Below are 24,657 nucleotides of genomic sequence, written 5' to 3'. Positions count from 1 at the left end.
TCTGTATAGCCGGTATAACCGCCCTTTGGCATAACACACCAGCTACTGTATCTGTATAGCCGGTATAACAGCCCTTTGGCATAACATACCAGCTTCTGTATCGGTATAGTCGGTATAACCGCCCTTCGGCGTAACACACAGCTTCTGTGTCTGTATAGCCAGTTTAACAGCCCTTCGGCATAACACACCAGCTTCGCAGGCATGCGGCGCGGCGGCAGCTAGATATATCACACCGAGTGACTTGTTACACTTAATCTTTGCACTTTTGATTGCAGGAGTTGTTTAAAGCTTTCTAGTGATGATACCTCAACTGTACTTGGTGGCAACGAGTTCCAGTCTACGATAGTTTGGGGAAATACAAGTTTTTGAATACCTCAATTCTTGGTTGATAACTCTGATATTTGAAGGCATGACGGGGTTAGGCAGCAGGGAAAGGGTTAAATGGATAATTGTAGGAAATGAAGCTAATGCCTTTATTGTTCAATGATAAGTACTACAACTGAAGCTTGTATATGTAGTAACATGTTAAAACAACATGTAGTAGAAAGGTTTTTCTTCATAAGGCCACACCAATTTAATTTCTTGGTTAATGGATTTTTCTAGAAAAATAATGGAGCGGGCGGGCGAAAAAAAAATCGTAGTCATCCTATTATGGCCCAAAATGGTACAATAGGAGCAATGAATTCAACACACCAGTCTGGTTCAAAATTTACAATGAATTTTGAACTTTTAATGATACCACTGCATTGAAAGATGGAATAATTGTTACAGTAACAACTAGGAAGAAAAGGACTGTTTTCAACTGTTCAGGGCAAAATATGAGCATTTTGCAGTTGATTCTGAATTTTTTTTGGCAAATCAGAAAAAAATGAAGCGTGTGAATCCGTTAACCAAGACATTAAATTGGCGTGGCCTAAGTACTAGTAACATGATTGTACCATTTATTGCTTCTACAATCTTATTATAATATGATGCATTTATTGTTGGTAAGTACTGAGTACTGAAGCTTGCATCTTAATAAGTAACTTAAAATTCAACTTAAAATCTGTAACATGTTCAATTAAAGAAGTGTTTAGAAGACAGGTTCTTTTTAAATTTATAAAGCAACATAATTGTATTCCATATTGCTCCAACAGTTTTTGTATGATGGCAGATTGTGCAGTACATTTGCTGGTCCAGAACTGAGTGAAATGAAATTGAATGAACAATTTGTATGTATGTATGAGGATGGTTCCAACTCTAGGAATATCGGCTGAAGAAGCGATATACAAGTTATACATGTAATAAGTATGTTGATGTGTATAATTTTCAGAAGTCATGGTTTATAGACAGATCTTTTTGATTAGAAGAATTTGTCACAGTTCTTTTGACAAATTTTGAGACATTTTAACAGCATGTGCACATATTCTAAATGACTGTATTTTCTTGCAATTGTGAAGCTTGGTTCTACAGTTGAAGAAATGAAGAAAAAAACACTGATTGTGATCAACATGGATAACAGCAGACATGGTTTGAACAGGGTTCAATGGTAGGAAATAAGTAAGGAAATGAGTAATCAAATGCCTCTACTGTTCATTATGGTAAGTACTGTACTGCATATATGTACTGAAGCTTGCATGTAGTAAGTAACTAATCAATATCTGTAACATGTTAAAACAACAACATGTACTAGAAAGGTTTTTCTTAATAAGGCAACAGCAAGTAATTTTTATGGATGACATCAGCGCGCGCATTAATTTTCGCCTGATTTTGAAAAAAAAATTGTTGCCTTCTGAAAGTAGTCAACATGACAAAAATGAGCAAAGACATCTGTTGCCATGCCGGAAGGTGGATGGCAGATAACTATGAAGACAGGAGTTAAGACTAGAAAGGCCAATATTTGCTTTGGAGCAAATATAGCGATGGGTTCACCACATTTTACCACATGGCAGGGAAAGAATGAGAAACACAAGGGAAAACAATGCTTTACATTGATATAACTATAGTATGAAGTAACATACAACTAAGACTACAACAGTTGGATAGCTACTTCCTACATTATTGGTAGGATTGCATAATGCAAACTGTTGATTTCAAGATAAAAGAAGCGTTCATAGCCCGCATTCCAATGCTGGAGCAGGAAAGACTTAAAATACCTAACCAAACACTTGAATACAGACATACTGTCAGTATGGCATGGCTCTGTGCAGGTGTAAATGAAGTTAAGCCAGTTAAATCCCAACAGCCAATCAGCAAGGAGAATAGAGGAAAGCTGCATGCCTATTCGGTTGATGCCTTGCATGCCATTGTGATGACTCATGTCCAAATGTGGTAAACACTGCACACTTACACAGTAATACATTAGCTATTACACAGCCAAAAAACTCAAATAAAACCATTCTAAAAGCCTGTATCACAATAATTTAAAAAACGCCTAGGGGTATTTGCCCACTGTACCTCCATACCAAATTTCAGGACCTTAGGCCCTAAAATGAAGAAGCTGAATCCATTTAAAGATATGGCAGGAGGAGAAGGAGGAGGAGGAGGAGGAGAAGAAGAAACATCAGAAAAAGCAATATGGTTTCACCACACCACTTCGTGGTGTGGTGAACCCATAAAAAGGCTTCGATTTAATGTTTTGTTTCCTACTTTGATGCAGTGATATGTGATGCTGGCTGTGTATATGTGATGTTCCCACGGAATAAAAACCATTTGTACAATGAATGAGTCAAAATTATAAAATGTAGGAACCTTGTTTTTTTGCTCGCCTTGTTTTTTTTTGGCCTGCTCGCATTAGATATGGAATCTGCGGGGGATGTCATCCACAAGATTTACTTGCTGAGGCCACTGTGAAGCAGATGTGTAAAATTGAGATTTAAGAGAGATCTTTCGAATAAGTTCTTATGTAACTGTAAGGGATGTTTTTAAAAATTCTTGAAACAGCACTTAGTTTACACCTTTTGCAGGTCTATTTGTGAAGCTTGGTTCAACTTATAGTCAATAAAGAAAATCACTGCACATTATGGAGGCTTTTCATTCATTTTGTTTTTAATATCCAGCAACTTAAGCCATAGTTTGGGCCTTTCCAATTTATCTACTTGGTTCTTGGACACTTCAAACTTCAAAGTAAATGATGTATCAAGATATCATGAAAGCAATTACGTTTTAAACAAAAAATGACAAACCAAAAAACTGATACTAGTGAATGAATGAATGAATGAATGAATGAATGAATGAATTCAAGTCTGAATCAAAAGATCAGACTGGAAACAGCAGCAAATTAAAGAACTTAATACAAAGTTGTACATAACACAATCAGTACAGAAGAGTCAAAAGTGCACAAAGTCAACTCAAATTGTCAAAAGTACATAAATGCATGATGATGATGATGACTTAAATGCAACTCAGAGGTTAAACATGTGAACGAGTCCGGGAAAGAGAACACCAGAGGAGAAACTTGTGAATAAAAATTCACTAGTATTGGGAGCCTGGGAGATGCTATCAACTCACCTGTCGAAGGCCACATCCCCTGTCTTCCCTTACTCGCATCATGACATCTGGACCTGTCCCCTTCTCTTCCTCCTTCTCTTCCTCCTCTTTCTCCTCCATCAGTTCATGGAGGTTCCTCTGATCAAGGACATGTGCATGGGACAAGGACCCTGTGTGGCACTCTGGATAAATTTTCAATGGAGTTACAAATAAAATCAAACAGTAAGTTTTTTAAAAGTTATAAGCCTCCCTCTGAACTGAACCCATCGTCTACTGAGACGGAAGGAAGCCTTTATAGAAGCTTCTAAGGAAAAGTAACTTGGTAGCCTCCATAACAGGCTTATAGAACTGCGGGGTTTGGTGGTCGACGGTCTTCGGCTGTTTTCTGATAAAAAAGGGAGTAATTCAACTAGGCTGGCTATGTTGTCTATATGCAATCAGAAAATAGCACATAAAAGCTCCCAAAGACCCTGAAGACCCCCACAAAACCCCCAGTTTTTGGCATGCTATGGAGGCTAGGATTTATATGGATTATAGGTTCAACGTTCTACAGTGTTGTTCGCTGGCATATGGGATAAAACCTCAAGAAAAAAATCCATTTCCAGCCAAACACAATTACTCAGAAGACAACTTAACAAAGTTTGTTTTGCTGACCAACAACTGGACTCAAGTGCAATCCATCGTTATATTCCTGTACCTTAAAATTTTTGTTGTCGTTGTCATACCTTCTTGAGTTCTTCGGTCCTCTCTGACTCTGACCGCCCGCCGTTTTGAGTTGACCCCGAACCTTTCACCTTTGACACGCTAGATTTGAGAGATTTGGACACACGATATATCGATAACAATAATATCATATCTTACAGAAAGCTTAACTGATGATTGCAATAGCTACAACATGTTCAATGAGCCACAATGTATATTGCAAAGCTTTCGTGGAAGTTCGAATTCAAGGCTAAGCGTTATAAGATCTTATAACGGTTAAACAACACACAAAATAAGGTTAACATTAGCATATTAGCAAATAGCACAAGTTCTATGTATGTAAAAGTTAGCATACATCGTACGAAAGAGGTTTAACCTGACGAAAATGGCCAGCAATAAAGTTCTTGATCAGACGACGTCCTTGTGCATGTGGCTTCCAATCCCTTATAAAAAAACTGTCACCCCCACAATAGAGTGGACTCGCTCTACTGACGTCACCAGCCTTGGTTAAACCAAAATGAACATGTTTACAGGTTTGCGATAGCAAAACCTGTTCTATTTTACCTGGATTTTATGGGCGCCGCCATTTTGTTTCCCGTCATGCAATGGGGCAGGTCAAAGTTGAGTGAGGTGCATTGTGGGACCTGTCACAGGCCTACAGTGTAAGGACGACACCTAGCGGTATGTTTGGAAAGAGCAGTAACTGAAAGCCTACCTGGTTGTGTGTTCATTTTGGCAGAAGTGTATAGAGGCGATGGCTTTGACGTAATAAAGGCGAGTCTGATTGTGTTTAGCACTTGACGTAATTTTCTTAGCATGACGGGAAGGAAACTTGGCGGACCTAATGCGGCGGAACTTTAAAGTTGTTTTTTTTTATGATGAGATGGTGAGGCTTTGGTATTAGTAGGGTGGTCTTGAGGATCTTGTCGAGGCCGAGCCTAGGGACGACAGATTGTCCTCAAGTACAGGGGTTAGTAGGTGGGATAAGTGGCATGAAGTTTTGGTATGAGTACACTTCCTGATTTCAAGTTCATTATGGAAATTGTAAGTTTTTTTTCAAGCTTACCAGTCCATTATACAGTGACTGTATAGGCGTTTGTAAACGTTTTTACGACCTGCCTTTCAGGCTGCTTGAACTTAACAATGCCGTCGCTTGCGACTCTCCATCTGTCTGAAATCCCCTGTCCTCCACCCAACCAAGGAACATAATTGAAGTATCTGATCAAAACGTTAATTATAGCTCACTTTCAACCTATCCTGATCTAATCTAATTGTCATATCCCATAGCTCTGGTCATATCCATTAAATGACACCTTTTCCTTCTGTGTGAGGACTTCTGTGTGGGGTGAACATTTTTCCACGACATACTATACACTTGTGGGATGACCCGAGGCTCGGTGTGTCAACTCAACGGAAGCTAGCCTTGCCTACAGGTCAGCCAACTGCGCGACCCGATCTCCTACCTCTAATTTGCAGCCGTCAACTTCAATTGTAGGTTTTGCCCAGAGGGGCACGTCTGAGTCTACACATTAAGTTCTAGCTGTATAACCTCTACCAGACTTCAGGAGACAGCTCAGGAAAGGGGGCCTGCAAGGGGGGTCCCGACAACGATCTATGCTGAATTCGGAAACTTCTCGATTTTTTAATACGCTTTACGATAAATTCCAAGTGGCTATAACGCATTACGTAGAATTAAAACGGCGAATATGCTCTACAGAAAAGGGCTTGCGGGCCCCCCAGGAAAGAGTAGAAATTGACCAGATAAAAAGAAAACATGCCAGTGCAGGGGATCCGGAGTTGGTCCGCTAGAGGGTAAAGCGAGGCGAACCGTATATTCTCTGTTTGTGAACAGCATAACTCAAGAAGCTTAATATGCATTGCCATGAAACTTGGTAGGTGGGTCAAGGTCTTCATAAGAGCTAGGAATGATTAGATTTTGGGCCCCCTGGCGGCTTTCCTAGGTACTGCAGCAGAACTTCCGGTTTTGATATCTCGCGATCTGGACATGCTAGGGTCATGAATTTTGCTTGGTAGATAGCTCTTGGGGTAGGGAAGACGTGACATGAATTTTGCTTGGTAGATAGCTCTTGGGTGGGAAGACGTGACATGAATTTGTTGGTAGATAGCTCTTGGGGTAGGGAAGACGTGACATGAATTTCGGTAGGTAGGTAGCTCTTGGGGTAGGGAAGACGGTGACATGAATTTCGGGAGTTCGGTACGTGGGTCGGTGGGTCGGGAGTCCGGTACGTGGGTCAGGAGTCCGGTACGTGGGTCGGGAGTCCGGTACGTGGGTCGGGAGTCCGGTACGTGGGTACGCCCGCCGGTACTTGACTTGGGCACGCCCGCGTGGGTCGGGAGTCCGGTACTTGGGCAGGCCCGCCCGGGCACTTGACTTGGGCAGGCCCGCCCGGGCACTTGCGCTTGGGCAGGCCCGCCCGGGCACTTGGCTTGGGCAGGCCCGCCCGGGCACTTGCGCTTGGGCAGGCCCGCCCGGGCACTTGCGCTTGGGCAGGCCCGCCCGGGCACTTGACTTGGGCAGGCCCGCCCGGGCACTTGCGCCCGGGCACTTGACTTGGGCAGGCCCGCCCGGTACTTGACTTGGGCACGCCGCCCGGTACTTGACTTGGGCACGCCCGCCCGGTACTTGGGTACGCTCGTTCGGTAGGTAGGTAGTTCGGTAGGTAGGTAGGTAGGTAGTTCGGTAGGTAGGTAGTTCGGTAGGTAGTGGTAGTGATTGGTTTTATTTCTCAAAGATTACAGTTTCGCAGTGCTTGGTGTAAACCCGCACTGAATTGCACTGCTAAAACAATGGGTTACAAATTATTAAAGAAATACATAAATTATTAATAAAATAATTAATAACATAAATTATTAATAAGATAACCTCTGAGTAGACATTGTCAGAGGTTAAATACATAGGTTAAATACATATCGTGCATACAGATTTCAATAAGCCTATTATTAATACATTATTATTGATGACTTGTCATAAATGTGTATATTCAAACATATTAGTTCGGCATTGCATAGTGCTGGTTGAACTATTTTGGGGGACTAGAAATTTAATATTAGCAATCATTGATACATTCGAGTCAGGGCCGTTGTAAAAAACATTATGAGAAAATAATCTCCAATTATTGATGAATTCTCGTATCATGCAATGGTTGAGACCATACGTCAAAATCTAATACGTTCAAGGTGATAATTCAGGTCAGGTAAAGATCTTTACATAAGAATTAAAATCTAATGAATTTCTTCTCCCAAACTTAACATATGTGCATTACAACATATTTGAATCGAAACTGCAAATACTGGTTGCATTATTGTTGAAGAGTGTTACAAGATAGGGTATGGGACTATTCCTGTAACGATTAGTTCGTGTTTTAATAGTGTCCAATAGGCTGCTGTTTCTTGTTCTTCTACCACTGACGTCTCCCCGGAAGGGGGGTAGCCAATTCCGGTAGGACTCAGACTGTACATGTAGTAGTCTTCTTGCGAATGTCTGACAAAGGTGTTCACGTCTTTGCTGTAGTGTCATGAGGCATAGCGTGTTGCAAGCGTCAGTATAGGTTGTGTAGTCAGGCCCAAGGATGATTCGAAAAGCCCTTCGCTGTATTCTTTCCAGTTGACGTCTTTGGGACTGTGTAATGGCTGGTTGCCAAACTGGGACAGCGTACTCACAAGTGGGTCGGACAAAACTTGTATATATGGTGACAAGATCTTCTCTAGTAACTCCGAAAGATTTGAGTCTTCTCAAGAAGAAAAGCCTCTGGCTTCCTTTCTTGGCCATGTGGTCCACCTGGGTGTTTCATTTTAGGTCAGCTTGTATATGGAGCCCCAGGAGTTTAGCTACTTGAACTTGTACTAGGGGGTAGTTGTCAATTTTTAGTGAGGGTAGTGGTGGCACAGTTTTTGAGAAGTGCAGAAACATCACCTTGCATTTGCGAGGGTAGGTAGGTAGGTAGTTCGGTAGGTAGTTCGGTAGGTAGGTAGGTAGTTCGGTAGGTAGGTAGGTAGTTCGGTAGGTAGGTGGGCAAGGCGTGGGGAGGGCGCTGTTGACGCCTGCATGACCCTCAAAAGGTTAAAGGTCATGGGGCATAGAGAAGTCATAAAGAAGTGAAATTTTGTTTTGGGTGTAACTATTGTTCTTTTGTTAGTATATTGATGACGAAATTGTTTACAAGGTAAGTGGGGATTAGAAAAGGATGAGAAGGAACCCTGTAAAAGGTAAAGCACACACAAAAAACATATTGTAAGTTACACTACAATGACTATGTACAACGCAAACCTGTCTATATTAGCAACCGCTAATATTACTATCTAGTTTTGTGTTTATTTTACAGTATTACAAACCACTGATGATTAATACAGTACCTATGACATATCATAATCACTCTCAGGCATTCACACAGTTTCTAAAATCACCAATGTTCGCAGGATTTGGGCGTCAAATGTGACTTTAAATTTGGGTGGTATCCCATGCTGCACTGCGGGCATCATGGCGGCGGTAAGCAAGGCTCTGGCGTCTGTAGACGATTGAAACACAGAATTCAGCCGAGATTAGCGTCTGATGGAGGTGAGTAGGGCTTGTTGGCACTGATATCGGTTCTTGAGTATCCTTTCTTTCCGCTGCGTGGCACAGTTTGCCGCTAACAGCGCCAGATTGTGCAAAAACACGATGTCAACATTGGCTCAAAACAAGCTTCACGTGTGTGAGGTACGCGTCTTGTCCAGTGCAAAGCGAAAGTATCCCACACTCTCCAGCGAGTTTAGACTCTTCCTCTCTCAGTTTTAGATGTTTGTTGCGTCGACGGTAGACGCTATGGTGTCCTAAAACACCAGGGACGTAGCGGGAAACGTTGGGGAAAAATGTGGATGTGTTCACCGGTGTTTTTTTCAGTCGTGGGTGTGTCTGAAGTTTAGGAGCTTTAACTCCAAGTAGGCTAGAGAACCAGAGATGTCTCTAATCCTGGGAGCCAGACTGTTACCAGGGCCAGTATACAAGCCAGTTCCTCGGCTCCAGGGCCAACATGTTCCCAAGGAAATTTTACCAAATACACCTCTCATCTCAGTTAGACTTAGAGCAAATACACAGGGCAGTCCCCAGTTAGTTAGACCCGGTACTCTGAAAACAGTCTGAAATCTAGTTTACGAGAGATGCACTTGACCAGTATTGCACTATGTCCTACAAAAACATTATTCTTTATTGGGGAGTTTTTTGTTGGACTTATGATGTAAGATTCGATCAAGGAAGCCGTTATTAACAATCTGGTGTCGTGAAATCTGTTTTAAATTTTGTTTTTAATCCACAGAAGTTATGTAGGTCAAGTAATGAAGTAGAGCGTACATCACTACATGTGATGATCGTGACTGTGAGAGATCATGTAACACAGGCTAATGTTATCCCCCATCTCTCCGCAGGTTTGAAGGCTAACAGAGTCTGCATCAGGAGTGTCCAGTTCACCATCAGGAGTTTGTCTGTAGTGTAGATCTGCCTCAGCTGTTTGTTTGTTTGTTTGTTTGTCCATCATGTCGACGGGATCGTCTGACAAGTCCTCGGACCCTCCGACTCCCCAGTCCCCCGGGCCAGACCCAGTCCACGATCTGCCGGAGGAGGTGCTCAGGGTAGGTTTCTAACTTAGTAAGGCCATGTTGATTTGATTATATGGATGACATCAGGGTGCGCATGAATTTTTGTCTGTTCCACCCCCACCCCAAAAAAAATGTTCAGGGGTCAGGGCTCAAAACAAGTGTAGATAACTATCATGAAAGTTTATCTGTGTTGGTAGTTACAACTTATATGTTTAAAGTTAAAACTTTTGGTCCAACACAAAAAATTCTCTCACCTAGAGCTTTCAACCAGTCACTCACTGGGTCAGTCTACTGAGGAAGACCAGAGTGACTGGTCGAAAGCTATAGGTGAGAGAATTTTTTGTGATGGACCAAAAGTTTAAACTTTAAACAAGTGTAGATAACATTAAAAATTGCCTTTACCACAATTTAGGAAATATCATGTTGGTACTATATTCGTAGGTTACTGGTATACCAAACGTAAAAGAGTAGTTGCTCAGGGCACATATCTAGTCTGCAAAATATAAGTATCTAACTTAGAGAAAAGATCACAGGTAACATTAAAAATGACCTGCACCAGACTAATGTTACCTGTACCACAATTTAGGTATTAAGACTAAAGTATGACTTATACTAAAAGTAAAAGAGTGGGTGAAAATAAAAGGGTGCTCAGGGCAGGTACGTAAGAGACACAGATGATTTGTGTAACACAATGTTGGGGTAACAAAACGTATAGTGGACATAAAATGAAAATGGCTGGAGCACCAACAGAACCCAGAATGTCAGTGTGATCAATCAAATATTTCAGACAGTGAAATGAAATTGAACACAATATCATCAAAGATACCGCAATGTTATGTACATTGTTATGTTTTCTCAAATGTATTTTATGTGCAAATAACGAGCAACTGTTTGTTTGTTTGTTTGTTTGTTTACCAGGCGGGTTGGCGCCGGTTCTGGAGTAAGCGAGAGAAGAGATGGTACTTCTTCAACAAGATGACAGGAGAGTCTCTGTGGGAGATGCCGGTGGTCCACAAGTCTCCACATAACGGGGTGCCAGGATCAGACAGGGTGGTACGTATATTTTAACATCACAAAGAAACAAGAAGAAGCCGAACCTCTGTATTAGTATAGTTTTAGAGCTGTTAGTACTACAAACATGTATATTACCTTTTCATCTGTTCTCCTGTACTTAGCCCGATAGGGCATGAATGTACAATAAAGGTTATTATTATTATTATACATGTACTTATCAAGTTGTAGGCCTTTCCTCGGTCTTATAAGACTATGAAGATACTTCTTCTACACCATGTACTTATTCTTTGTTTAATACGCTTAAAGCGTCTGAGTTCTGATGCGAGTCTCTGTTTTTCTTCCCCCCGATGTAACCCCTTCTTTTAAAACTTCCTGTCTCCAAAGCGTTCTGTTTGTTGTAAGAGTCTCCCATGTGTTAATATCTATGTCTGTGTCTTTCATGTGCCATTTGACTACGTCCTTAAAGTGCATGTAAGGACAACCACGTGGCTGTTATCAAGTAATCAAGTAGTAATACTGTTTATTTACTGTATCTATCAGTCTTTGATAGATATGGATATCTTAGTGCCTTCAGCCAAATAGGGCAGATTTCCACATGAGCTCGTGATAGACAAAACAGTGTGGCATGGGTAAGGGGTTGAAGTCTGCCATCTCTGCCCCCCCCAGACGGATCCTCTTGGCATCAGCGTCCCGGACACTCCAACGGACGTGCGCTCGCCGCCGCCCTTTGACCTGAAGCGGAGGCGCGACTCGGAGGCCAGCGTCACGAGCCTCGGGTCCATGAGCCCCAGCAAGAAGATGAAGCTGGAGGGACCGTAAGTACAGACTGCTGGTCCTTTACTTAGGCCAATATATACAGTATGTAGTGCATTACAAAAGAGAGAAAGTATTGTAACAGATAGGAACGCCTAACTGACATCATGTCATATACGCCATTTGCGTTCATATTCCAGTAGTAATACTAGTAGTCTCTTAGTATAGACTTGATTGTATTGATCACATTGTTGTTGATTCCCTACATTGTACCATGTACAACTGTCGAGCAAGTTCATTCATTGAATTTCATTCTTCAGTTCCTGCACACATGTAAAATTACCTATACTAGACAAGTATTATAACTGTACCACTCTACTAGATAAGGAGGTTTTGCATTCAGAACACATATACCGGTAGTTGGCTTGAAAAATTTTTTAAAGTTAGAATTTCAAGTGTCATCCCACTACAACTGTAAAACACAAAGTTGTATCGTCAAACAAATTATTGTAAGACAGGGCTTGTCTGTGTGTTTGTGTGTGTTAGTGTGCTTTTCTGTACACAGTGTAGTATTGCCATACATCCTCAGTGCTGCAAATTGTGGGCTTCAAGGACTTGAAAACAGTATGGGTAAGGGGTGAAGTCTGCTATCACTGCTTGTGAATGACAGTTTTTCTCTCCACGCCCGCCCCCCCAGCGTTTATTGGAACTTCGAGATCCCGAGTAACGCTATCATCTTCGAGCACCCCCCCTGCACCATGCCCCCCGTGCACCCAGAGGCAGAGTCTTACCGAGCACAACTCACCAACAAGCTACGGTCACAGTACCAGGAACTGTGTCAGACCAGAGAAGGTGGGAAACACTTCACGCCAAAAAACAGTTACTGAAGCAACTGGATATGATTTTGGACAAGCAACTGTTTGCAAAATCATATCCAGTTGCTTGAGGAACAGTTTTTTGGCGTATCTCATTACCTGGATGCCTAACCTTCACCAACGTATGGGGAACATTTTGTTTACAAAAGAAAACAGTTACTCAACCAACTGGATAGATTTTGAAAACGTTCAGACGTTTCAGGTAGCATTCACTACTGCAGAATCTGTACTTGAACATGTATGTATTAAAAAATCTATGAATTGATATGTAAATCAGCTGAAGATATATTTCAGACAGTTGTGTGTTTGCTTATTTCAGCATTTGTTTATTCATGAAATGCTTTCATCAGCTCTTCAGGTCAGACAAAACATAACAAGATATAGGTTACAATTATAGGTTATGATTTAAGTAATACTAGACGACACTTGTAATTTGCTGACCATGGATGGATGGGTTTGGTTTTTGTGTGGCTGGGTCTGTGGATGGATGCAACAAAATGATGACACCTCCCGTTCATGCTCGTCAGGAATCGACGCCCCGCGGGAGTCCTTCAACCGCTGGATCCTGGAGCGAAAGGTCACGGATCGGGGCAATGACCCCATGTTACCTACGAACTGCGCAAACGAGGTTAGTAGTACACTGTTTTATTATTAAAAGCAAAGGCAAGTCCAACTTTACAGGACTTTCCTCACTTACCTCAAGTGAAAATGAGTATTGTCTTGTCCTGTATTCGTCCTCTGCATTGTTGGCGGTATAAAAATAAGTTGATATATCTTGAGTGTGCTGTCGCTATGTCTAATTATGATATGTTGGAATAAAAAAGAAGAAGATTACAGGGTGTCTCCCCCAGAAGCACTCCACTCGTACTCTTATATATACTCCTTCTACTCCTATATCATACAACAAACTCTGACATAGTCATATCTATTTGCTAAGATTTCTGCGTCCATGTACCGGGAGATCATGAGCGACATCCCAGTCCGCGGCTGTCGGCTCAGACATCCTGTCGAGGCGCGGAAGTACGTCTTCAAGTACGCAGAGGCCGCGAAGAAGATGGTCGAATCCAGGTTGGTTTGTTTGTTTGTTCATAAGATACTCAAGAGAGAAGAGGTAAGGGTCAGACAGAGTGAGATAAAAAGATAGAGGTTTCATTTGAATAGCTGCTCTGGTGCAATAGCTTGATTGGTTGAGTGCTTGTCATGAGTTCAAACCCCAGAGACGGGTCATACCAAAGACTGGAACATACTTCTTTCTCTGCTAAGCACTCAGCACATATGAGAAAGAGTGTGGGAAGGTCAAACACACAGCACTACCAGTGGACCAGCCCCCTGCTGTAGTGCCTTGCACAACTGTGTGTCGCCCAAGGGCTACAAAATGGAGATGGGCACCACCCTACGCTCTGCATAAGAGCACGGGAGACCTTCTTCTTTTTCTTACATGATTGAAGTCATAAAACAAATCAATCCATAAACATGTGGTGATAAGAAATCTATAGATTTGTATCATTGTACACATATTTTATTACCTAGAACACTTGAACAAAATAAATGTTGGAATATGGTCTGTGTCCATTCATTTGGGTCTTACCAGTAATTGTAAAAGTCTTAAAGAGGACAGAGTTTGGGCTGTATTTGTGTCTGGTTTAAGTTTTGAGCTTTGTTTTTTCTTTCCCACCTGTACAGAAACTGCTCGTCTGACAGCCGTAAGATAGTGAAGTGGAGTGTGGAGGATATCATGCAGTGGCTCCGCCGGCAGAACAACGCTACCCTGGAGGACTATCAGGTAGGCTTTCAGTTTATTCTAATCTCCAAGCAGATCATATGGTGGCAACGCAGTATACATTGGCCAGAGGAGTGTCCATTAGCCTATGGATACAGTCTGGCTAATGGATACTACCAGGCCAATTTGATACTGTCTTTTGCAGCCACTGAAAGATCTGCTGGGAGATTAATTTTATTCCACGTAAGCACATTTGAAATACAATAGATGAAAATTAAAGAGGTGATAGTCACTGTTATGTCAGTCTTGCTAGGAATGTGGTAAATCTTTAAAGATAAACAAAAAAAGAAAATAAAACTGACTGACGTTGCCTCCATCCTGTGGGTTGACATGAGGTTTATTTATTTATTTTCATTTATTAATCTTTCAAACATATTGGTAGTCCCTTCAGCCGTTGAAGGCTGATTTCCAAGGGAGCCCATGGAAAAATAATACAAGAAAGTAATCTGTAGGTGGATGTCCTCCCTCCCAAAAATGTGGTAAATCAAGATTAAGGTAAAGATAAATGAAAAGGAAAGCAAACTGACTGACGTTGCCTCTCTCAAACCTGAAGGAGCGACTGACTCACCTGAAGACCCAGTGTGGTCCTCACCTGACGGAGGCGGCCAAGTCTTCCGTGGAGGGAATCTGCCAGAAGATCTACCACCTGTCCTGCGAGTCGGCCAAGAAGATCTACGACAAGCACTGGGAGATCCTCAAGGAACACGGCATCGAAGGTGAGACACAGCTTGGATTTCCTGGTCGGGGCGTGTTGCCCGGACCGAGTCCACTCTCTCTCTCCATGCTGCCCTGTCCGCCATTTCCTGACCTGGCTACAAATCTGTCATATTCTTCAGTTACTTTCTCCATGCTGCTGCCTAACCCTAGAAATGAAAATTTTCGCGAAGGGATTGAAAATTAAAGCCAGTTTTTGCTCAATCCTATGCAGCAGTGTTTGTTATGTACATGTAATATCATTGTACAAAATACCTCATCTATCCCTAAACAGCCACTGCCACTACACTATTATTTGTACATTATTTGCCTGTGGCATCTGCCGCTATATGACAACAAACATACTATGAGACTATACAAATGTGCGGAATGACCATTCCTGTTCTCCTGTGTTTGGTCCAAGATTCAGCAGCAGCTCAGCAACTAGGTGGATATTTGATGTTTTGAAGCAAAATGTGCCAGTATCAGGCCAAAGGCATGCCAAAGCTTTTGTGATAAATCTTGTTTCTCCATGTGTGTTTGTGTAGAGATCCAGCAAAAGTTTGATGTGGGCACAGTAAACCTGAAGTTTTGAAGCAACATTCCAGTAACAGGCAAAAACTTGTATCTGAAACCCTGTTTTTCTTTGTGTATTTATACAGAGATCCAGCGTAAGTTTGAGGTACACAAGCGTCGGGTGCAGTGTTACCAGATCCACATGGTGGTCTCGTGTCCTCGCCTGCCCTCCATCTCCTACCACGTGGAGAACAACGTCGGCTGTCTCAGGTTCAAGGGCGAGGTCCTCTCACTCAACCAGAACTACCTACAGAAACTGGTAATTATAACTAGCTCTTACAAAACACTCAACCAGAACTACCTACAGAAACTGGTAACTGGCTCTGGCAAATGACTGTGTAGATGATGAAGCACATTTTGTTTTAGAATGCTCACAGACATACGGAAATCCTTAACTAGTTCCTCACAGTTATATGCGCACTTATCCAAAACAGAATTATTCAAACATATTATAACATCCAAGAGCTACGATGTAAATAAGTAAAAAACTATGTAAATTTGTTCATTCATGTCTCAAAAAGAGAGAAGAGATCCTGTAGATGTAGTCGTATAGCACAGCAATTTAACACTTGTTCCTTCTACCCTTGTACCTCAGTTATCTAACTTAATGCATTTGGCCCATGTAGGGTGGGAATATGCAATAATGTCCTACAATAAATGAGTGTTTCTACCACGTGCAAAGCTCAACAATAAGCGGCCAGTAGGCAAATTTGGGTACAGTATCTCATGATTAAACAAAGGTTGAAACAAAAAAACAAAACAAACAATTTGTTTGTACGTTGTTGCCATAGGAGCATCTCTACCGTCTGCACTGCCGAGACGACCGCCCATTGGAGAACTTCCTGCCCAGAGTCTGGTGCCTGCTGAGGAGATACCAGGTACATTAACACCTTTCTGCTGCTACTGGTTTTCCTAGCTCTGTAAACATCACTTGTGCCCTATGCGGTTTTATCTAGGGACCCATCGTATCCAAACAAAAAATCCCTCCAAATTGAAGTACTTTGAATTAAATGAATCTCAATACCCGTTGTTCTGTCTTAACAATAGCTAGAAAGCTTCACTCAAAATCTAACAGAAACAGAATAGTTTTGAGTGATAATTTTTTCAGTTGTGGTTTTCCATCCAATATTATTGTAGAAGTTTGATCCGTAAAGATCCTGATACAGCAGTCGGAAGTTTTCTGGATAAAGTCATGCAGAGCACAGTAGAGACTGGTTCATACAAATATGTCATTGGGAAGTGTTCTTGGCGAAGATAGCAAGATGTGTGACACAAAACATAAACATACAGTCACAATATAAACCTCAACACTGTCAAAAGAATGATACTGGATTTTGATGGAGAAAGTTTTGACATGACATCATGTGAGAATTTCTTGGGTTTCTGTTTTTATGTACTCACTAGCCTCTAAATTTGGTGTACTTAGTGATACAGCAAATTAAATTTTCGCTTCTGCAGTAACTGAACAGCGTAACATCTCGCTATCTAGTGAGTCTGCTGAAAAAATTATATGTAGTTATTGCTGCCCAAAGTAGCCTACCATCAGTTTTCTTACCAGCAAAAATGTGTGATTTGTACTTAATTGCCATGATGATCATTCAAAAATGAGATGTACAATATTGGCTGAAAGGGTAGGTTAGGCCTGTCTTCCTATTGGATAGGATGTAGTTGTTGACCACTTTTGACTGTTTGATATACTGTGCTGGAAGCCAAGGTTCTAACAACTACAGAGCACAACTTATGTACTGTATGATTGTTGTTTATAGACCACCAGCTAAGAAGAAATTAACTCCAAAGAAAAAATGTTGTTTTTATGGTGAAAGTAACCAAAATGTAAAAAAAAAAAAAATTTCCCAATATTTCTCATCATTTGGGAGTAAAAAAAAATAACTTTTTTGTCAGTCAACTTTGGTAGCTTGTTAGAAATGCAGTCCGAGTGGGTTGTACCTAATCTCCAAGCAGGTGTTTTGTCGGCTACAGGACAGTATGAAATTGGAAAGTCTGTATCAAATTGGTAAGACAGTATCCAATATTCCACTGGCTTTTGGCTGGAAAAAAAAGATCCTTTACTAAAAAGAAAGCCTAGCTAGAAAGGTAACATTTGCAAAGCAAATGCATAATGTTTACCTTCACATATGGCCTGCTCTGTGAATTCTTACACAAGCACATTCATATATATTGTCAGACAGGAGTCTAAATCCCTCCTGCTATAAAATTGCAACATTATGTAACCCAACACCAGTTACCATGGTGACAGACGTCTGGTTCAGGTCATTGTCCTTATTGGTTTGGAGAAGAAGCAGAAACAGAGCAAAAGCAATGTTTTCCCTTCATAAGCATAATAAAAATGCCTAAAAACACATAGCAAATAAATAAGTCACAGCCTAAACCTCTGCTTGGAGAGTCGGTCGGTCGCACCTCGTGTTGGTCAGAACCTTGACTTCCCGCGCTTGACCAGGGTTTCGCTGACTCGGCGCACGACCGTCGGAGGGCACCGCTGGGGCGGAGAGAGCGGTCTGCCGGCGGCGACAGCCCTGCTACTCAGGTCAATTAACCCGGGAGTGAACGAGTGATGATTACTCAAACACTTGTTTAAAACATAATGCAATTTTAATCCCGCATGGTGTTAAAATTTCATAACTACAGGCTTACCAACAGTCTGACCCCTCAGGGTAGTAGAGACAAGGAAAAAGTCACACCAGTAACTTGTTCTTCTTCCCTTTGTATCTTTTTTAAACTTTGGCTCAATATGAACAAAGATAAAAGAATAATTTTTACAATTTTTACAATACATTTTGACTGGTGGACTTTCATATTAATTAAAAATTCAGCCAGCCATATCCTGAAAGTTTGTAGCTGTCATGCAGGTGTTTTAAATGTTGCACACAATTGAAAAAAAATGTCCCATTGCAAAGTGAACAACATTTATTGTGTGAAGGGGACACACTGTAAGTTACAGGTGTGACTGTTCTTACTTGTCTACAGTCCTTTGTCCTGATAATAATCTGTATAGGAATCTTCATCTCCTGATGTTATAGCAGGTCAATCTGTTGATTTGAGGCCTGTTGATTCTGTGATCTTTCAACTGTGCCAATCAATATTCTTTGGAAATGAGTGATTGTTTATAACATCAGTAGAACTTGTAATAGGCAGGCGGTCTCCTCCTCAAATCTCCATGTGAACATCATTACACAGCACAACAAGCCCGTGAAAACCTTAAAGTTTGTAGGCATACAGTCAAACCTGTACATGTACAAGTGACCACCTACATAATAACTGCCTGTCCAATGGCATTATGTGACCACTTTTTGGTGGTCCCCTAGATGATTTTTCCCACTGATACAAGCATTAAAAAAATAATGTTACCAATTGTCCACTCATACCAGAGTTTGTGGGCAGGTTTGACTGTAGAAGGATTTGATAAAGAGACTGCCTCCTCTGTAGCCTGTAGTTAACTACATGTAGTTAACATCTCTGTACCAACTGTGTTCCCTTCTCTTGTTCTGCAGACTTTGTTCGGGTCCAGTCCAAACGAGGGGACGGGTCTCCAGGGCGCTCTGCCTGTTCCCGTCTTCGAGGCGCTGCACAAGTACTTCGGCGTGACCTTTGAACTGTTCGCCTCGCCGCTGAACTGCTACTTCCGACAGTACTGTTCCGCCTTCCCCGACACGGACGGGTACTTTGGCTCCAGAGGGTACGCAGAATCTTTGTTTGTTCAATTTTGCAAAGTGAAAACTCAAACTAATATACAAGTACTTTTGCATGTATTTTTTTAATTGTATGTAAAAATTTGGCCATGGGTTTAGATCCAGACCTTTAAATGTGTATTTGCAGAAAGTATTTCTGAATTGCAGAAGAAAATTTTGAGATTCTGCAAACTCAGATTGCAGGACACTGAAAAACGTGTTTCTACCACTGTTGTTGGTTTGAGCCTTTGTTTTCAGTTCAGTTCAGTTTTAGTCAAAATTGACTTGCATGTACATTGAACAGTATCACATGAAATATGTCAGATTTTTAGTATTTTAGTTTTACAGACACTGCTTTCCATTAAATAATGATAATTCTTAGGCACAAATTAAAACTTCTCACACAAAATATGATACATGATAACAGTGGACATCACACGAATGTTACAAAGATTTGTGACCTACAGTTTCCATGTTTGTGTGCTGTTCCAGGCCTGTACTTGACTTCCACCCTGTGTCGGGGTCATTCGAGGCCAACCCTCCATTCAGTGAAGAACTCCTCAACGCCATGGCAGAACACTTTGAGGTGAGAGCAAAACAAATGGAGAGTATATTTTTTTAAAATTTCTTAATTCGTAGTACATACACATTGTACTTAAAATAAAGTACATAGGAGAATAGAACAAAGTAACAAAGGACTCTTATACAATGTGTACACGACACTACGTGTACAGTACAAGAAAAAAGTTACAAGACTGGTTTATTCAGCAAACAAGAACATAGGAATACTAACAAGCTCCCTGGCAGCCACAACGGCTGAATTGCTAGGCTTGTTTTGACAAAACATTTCAAAAAATATATACATTTATCAATTTTAAAAGAGTTACATTTAAAATGTTGAAGATATCTAGTTGATAAAAATGAAGTGGTTTCACGAAAGCAAGCTGATCACTTCATTTATTTCATTTATGGCTCAAAGTCAAACATGTATATTTAAAATGACATAATTACATGGTACAGAAAAAGTACAGTAAATACATGTAAAAAGACATACTGACATCAGAAAATCAACAATAAACACACAAATCAACAATAACAATTACTTGTCCTCATGTTGACATTTTTGCCACTTTTGTTGTGCTGTTTTCCAGCGTCTCCTGGCAACGTCCTCGGAGCCGCTGTCGTTTCTCGTGTTCATCCCCGAGTGGAGAGAACCGCCCATCCCAGCGCTGCTCAAGATGGAGAACAGCATGTAAGGAGAACAGTGGTTTCCCTGTTAACACAATAGTGCTAACCAAGTTTCAAAGTTCGATGCCATAGTTCTCACTAGACTATTTGAGTGCAGGGACCCCCTGTGATTTTGACTCCCTAAGCTGTGTTTCAATCAGCGTAGGGGTGTTTTTTTTGTGGTAGAAGCTTCATAAATCTTTCTAAAAAAGAAAATATAACTTTAGAATGAAGCTATAACAAAGGGAAAATAAAATCCCCGCCCTGATCAAGATGGAAAACAGCATGTAAGGAAACAAGCAAACTGTCTGCAGACACAACAGAACTATAGTAAATCAAATCAAATCAGTGACAAATCAAATCTTTATTCAGTAAGGAGCTCGCAGGCAACACACCCGAATTTCGTCCTTATTACAGAGGATTTCCAGGCTGAGTATAGATCACATTAATACAATGACTTGAGTACACTCCACTTAATATCTGTTGTCCTGATTTGTTTAGATTCAAGAGAAAGACATTGGTGGTGCCAGCCTATGAGCATGAGTACAGAAGTGGCCTCCAACATGTGTGCTCTGGGTAAGTTATTACTGAAACTTGGACTATTTTTTTAACTTTGAAACTTCGTTCTCGTACCACTTTGCAGACATTGTCAGTCTGAATTATTATCATGAAAGTTCATCTGTGTTGGTAGTAATCATAGTAAAATGTTAAACTTTATTCCAACACAAGGGTTACACAGATCAGGATAATTAATGACCAATCCCTTTACACAAGATAATTAATGTCCATTGACCAGAAGCGATTGGTCATTAATTATCCTGATGAACGCTACAGTGGTCATTGAAAATTTGATCTCCGTGTAACACTTGTGTTGGAATAAAGTTCAACGTTTTACTTGAGATGAATTTTTCTCCCTGCAGGAGTGACCTGTACTTCAAGTCTGTGCACGGCACCCTGGTCCTGATTCTGCAGAACGAAGCAGGCTTCGCCAAGTGGGGGCCGACGGACGAGCGGGTGAAAGGTCTTCTTGACGCGTACCGCCCGCAGGGCAACCCCTCCCCAAGCACCTCCTCCGAGGGAAGGCGCGACTCGGTCGACGGGAAAAACGCCACAGAGTCCAGAAGTAACTCCAAGGACGAGAAGAGATGAGCTTGCACAGCCCTGTTAGCTCAATGGTATGGTCCTGCTCGAATGGGTTTTCCCCATCACGTCGGCAGAACATACTGCGCCTGCGCGAAACTCAGACTTTTCGCGGTTTTCGTTCGATGTTTGTTTGTTTCACATAACTGGTAAACCGCCTTTAGGCCTGACACACCTAGCCTGGGTGCCATCCTAATTTTACCCCGGGGTAGCCGTTACAAATTCGAATGGCATCCAGGCTATACCACACCAGTTATGTACATGTAAGTACAAGCTGTGTTAGGCCGGACTGTAAGGTTTAAATCACTCACACCGGGAAGGATCCCTACTCTTTTAGATAAGTGGGGTGGGTTCTTTTAGATTTTGTAGGTGTGGCTCTCCCCAAACACTGGACCTTCATTTTGGCCAACGTTGCATTAGAATTTTGCCTGTTGCAGTCGATATCTTTTCCGACACAACATTTGGAAACTACAGACAGGATGTCAATACGCGAATACGACCTTATATGAGATGTTGTGCCGAAGTGCTATGCACAATACATACATTACGGGTTTCGCGCAGGTGCAGTACGTTCAGCCAACGTGCTTGTTTCCCCCAACCAAAATCCTATTCTATGTGAGGGGTGGACAGATTTTATCTATATTGTGATATAATTAGCATAAGTTAGCATATTTTTTATTTAAGAACATACAAGGCCATCTTTGTGAAGGTTTTGGTAATGGGTGAGTGCATTTTTTGTATGTATTATTACCAGTAGTTTATTTGATGCAGTATGTATTCAGTATTGTTTATCGTGAATACAGGACTTGCCAGTATATTAGAGATTTTGTCATTCTCTAATTTGTTTGTATAGTTGGAAATAGTAAGTCTACCGGAGAGACTTATTACTATTTGATTTTGTACAGTTCAATCATTTTTAATTAGTTATTTTTTGACATCTCTGTTTAAGTACAGAGGAATAACCTGCGTTCTAAGGGTTATGTTTTTAATTACAAATGTTTTTAATTACAAATATTTTAGTATGTGCCTCTTGGGTAATTAGTAAGTCATTGGGTAATTAAGATTTTTTCTCAATTGTCATGTATATGAAGATTTTTTTAAATCCAGCAAACTTTTACAAAAGGAAAAAACAGTTTGAAATGGTGATGGAAACTTCTTGATTGCTGAAACTTTTAAAAGTGCTCATTTTTGTCTGTGAAAAAAATAACAGCAAAGGTTTTGAACCCCTTGATTATGAAAACATGGTCAAAAGCTTGGCAAAAATATGACAAGAAATCAGAACAGCTTTACGATTTTATAATTTGTGAGGATGAAACTTGAAAGATGATTTTCACACTGATGGTTAAGTGTTGGCAATTATGAAGATGAGTGATTTTGCTTGATCTATATCAGTAATAGATTTCTGTGACCATAAAAAAGCATGCTGTTTTTATATGACTTTTCTGTGTCCTTTTACATGACTTAATTTTTTGTGGGATTAGAACAGAGTATTTTTTCCAAGTGTAATATTTATTTGATAGACTTAGACATAATGTATTAGTTAGTAGGTTGTACTCAAATGCAGAATGAAGATTTACTTAATGTAGTTTATACATGTACATGTAAGTATGGATGATTATTGTATGTTAACAGATATATGTGAAGTACTAGATACTTTTAACTTCCTCTGCCCCTAGTTTTGCTATGGTCTTATGGTAATAGAAATGGACAACATAGTCCAGTGTTTTAGATGCCTTTCCAAAATCACATTGTTTTTCAGTTGGTTTTCCTTAGCAGGTTATACTCACAGTGACCTCACTATGGACACATATTGCAGGCACTGTGTTAAACTGGAAAGGCCACCTCTTACATTTGAGAGGGTCCTCAGTTGCCATATTTTGGAGGCAGTGCTTCTCCAAGCAGATATAGGGTCTTCAAAAAAGATCTTGTTCACATTTTCTGACATAGAGAGCCAGTAAAAATTAGAATCTCTCCTCCCAACATCTTCTTGGATATTGCACAGAACACAGGGCAAGGGAAGTTTGATTTATGGGGTAGCTCATGTATGTCTGGTGTAAATTATGTACAGTATTTGGAGGTGTTGTACAGAATGGACTGAATAGATGGTAGGTAGTAGTCTTTTTACAGATCTTTGTTACGATTATATGGTGCATGGAAAAATCGTCGGCTTAAAAAAATGTTTGTTGAGTTACTTAAGAGTTGACTTTTTATTTTAAAAAATCTCTGTACAGGAAGTATTTTATTGGTTTTAGAAATAGCGTAGTTGAAGAATAAAATCAATGACTGCGAAATGAGATTCTCCTAAACAAAAGAATCAAAGACATGTAGTTGTGAGACAATGGCAATCAGTGTCTGTAATCAGTGATTAGTATGGTATAGGACTCCAGGCCTGTCCAATACAATTCCTTGGTCCTCAGACATAAAAAAAAGAAAACAGACTGTGCATAGTACATACTTTAGTAAGGTCTTAAACATAGATTGTTTTGTGTGAGAAATATGTGTCTAAAAATGGTCTATTCTCACTGTGGGTTTCAACATTTTTAGATATCTATGAAAAACTGTCAAAGGACCAAAATTTTGTTGTTATGATGTTGGTTCCTCCTTTGTGCAGATAGACTTCTCATACTATGTGGAATTAGAAGCAAAATCAGCGAATCTGCATTCTCAAAATTGTCCCTCTCTAAAAAAGTCTAAAACTGTTATTCAGTGTATCGGGCACCAACTTCACATGCACACTGGTACCATGTGTTATTTCATGTTGATTTTCATTGTTTGCTAGTAGATAGTTAGAAGTCGTGTCAAATTCTACCCTACATTGGATTTAAACATAACATCAAGAGTATGACAATGAAAAAATCTAATGCAGCAGTTATTGTACATCAAAGAAATATGAAGAAAACAATTGCATGCCTCTTGCTAAAGATATGATAATGGTAAGACATGGAATAGACCACAGACATCAATGGTACAAAGTGTAAATTAAACATGGTGTTAGCATGAATATTTTTCTCCTGTGTGAAATGTGATGTGAAGTGAGTTGGTGAAAGTAGTGGACAATAGAGATATGGATTGTACAGTTTATTTATGATATGGTTAAGTCCGTGAATAGTTTCATCAGGTTGGTAAGACACTGAGTAAAGAGGCGTCTTTT

At 40.6% G+C, this 24,657-nt stretch overlaps 2 protein-coding genes across 4 annotated transcripts; one reads left to right on the top strand and one right to left on the bottom strand.

Annotated features, from left to right (window-relative positions):
* Positions 1–945: 945 nt before the first annotated feature.
* Positions 946–9,701, bottom strand: LOC109479320. Its single transcript, XM_019781275.1, has 5 exons — positions 9,606–9,701; positions 4,526–4,672; positions 4,194–4,272; positions 3,490–3,650; positions 946–1,446 (listed from the first exon to the last, which is right to left on the bottom strand). Exons 1-5 carry the CDS (start codon positions 9,699–9,701, stop codon positions 1,408–1,410), a joined length of 522 nt encoding a protein of 173 aa, XP_019636834.1. The 3' UTR covers positions 946–1,407.
* Positions 6,908–21,580, top strand: LOC109479361 (phosphorylated CTD-interacting factor 1-like). 3 transcript variants are annotated; one of them, XM_019781313.1, is made up of 17 exons: positions 6,908–7,853; positions 8,608–8,746; positions 9,592–9,795; positions 10,681–10,815; positions 11,443–11,591; positions 12,227–12,381; positions 12,932–13,032; positions 13,342–13,472; positions 14,088–14,187; positions 14,738–14,900; positions 15,540–15,712; positions 16,245–16,331; positions 18,963–19,147; positions 19,632–19,725; positions 20,291–20,391; positions 20,868–20,942; positions 21,287–21,580. In XM_019781313.1, the coding sequence occupies exons 3-17, from the start codon at positions 9,700–9,702 to the stop codon at positions 21,513–21,515; spliced, it is 1,974 nt and encodes a 657-aa protein (XP_019636872.1). In that variant the 5' UTR covers positions 6,908–7,853; positions 8,608–8,746; positions 9,592–9,699; the 3' UTR covers positions 21,516–21,580. The 3 variants fall into 3 exon arrangements, with proteins under 3 accessions (XP_019636872.1, XP_019636871.1, XP_019636873.1); XM_019781312.1 differs by lacking the exon at positions 6,908–7,853 and adding an exon at positions 8,312–8,354; XM_019781314.1 differs by lacking the exon at positions 6,908–7,853 and adding an exon at positions 8,376–8,397.
* Positions 21,581–24,657: the final 3,077 nt, after the last annotated feature.

The sequence above is a fragment of the Branchiostoma belcheri genome, unplaced genomic scaffold (assembly GCF_001625305.1).
Source record: "Branchiostoma belcheri isolate BF01 breed outbred unplaced genomic scaffold, Haploidv18h27 scaffold48, whole genome shotgun sequence".
Lineage (NCBI taxonomy): Eukaryota > Metazoa > Chordata > Leptocardii > Amphioxiformes > Branchiostomatidae > Branchiostoma > Branchiostoma belcheri.
The sequence above is the reverse complement of the archived record's forward strand: the minus strand, read 5'-3'. Positions and strand labels throughout refer to the sequence as shown.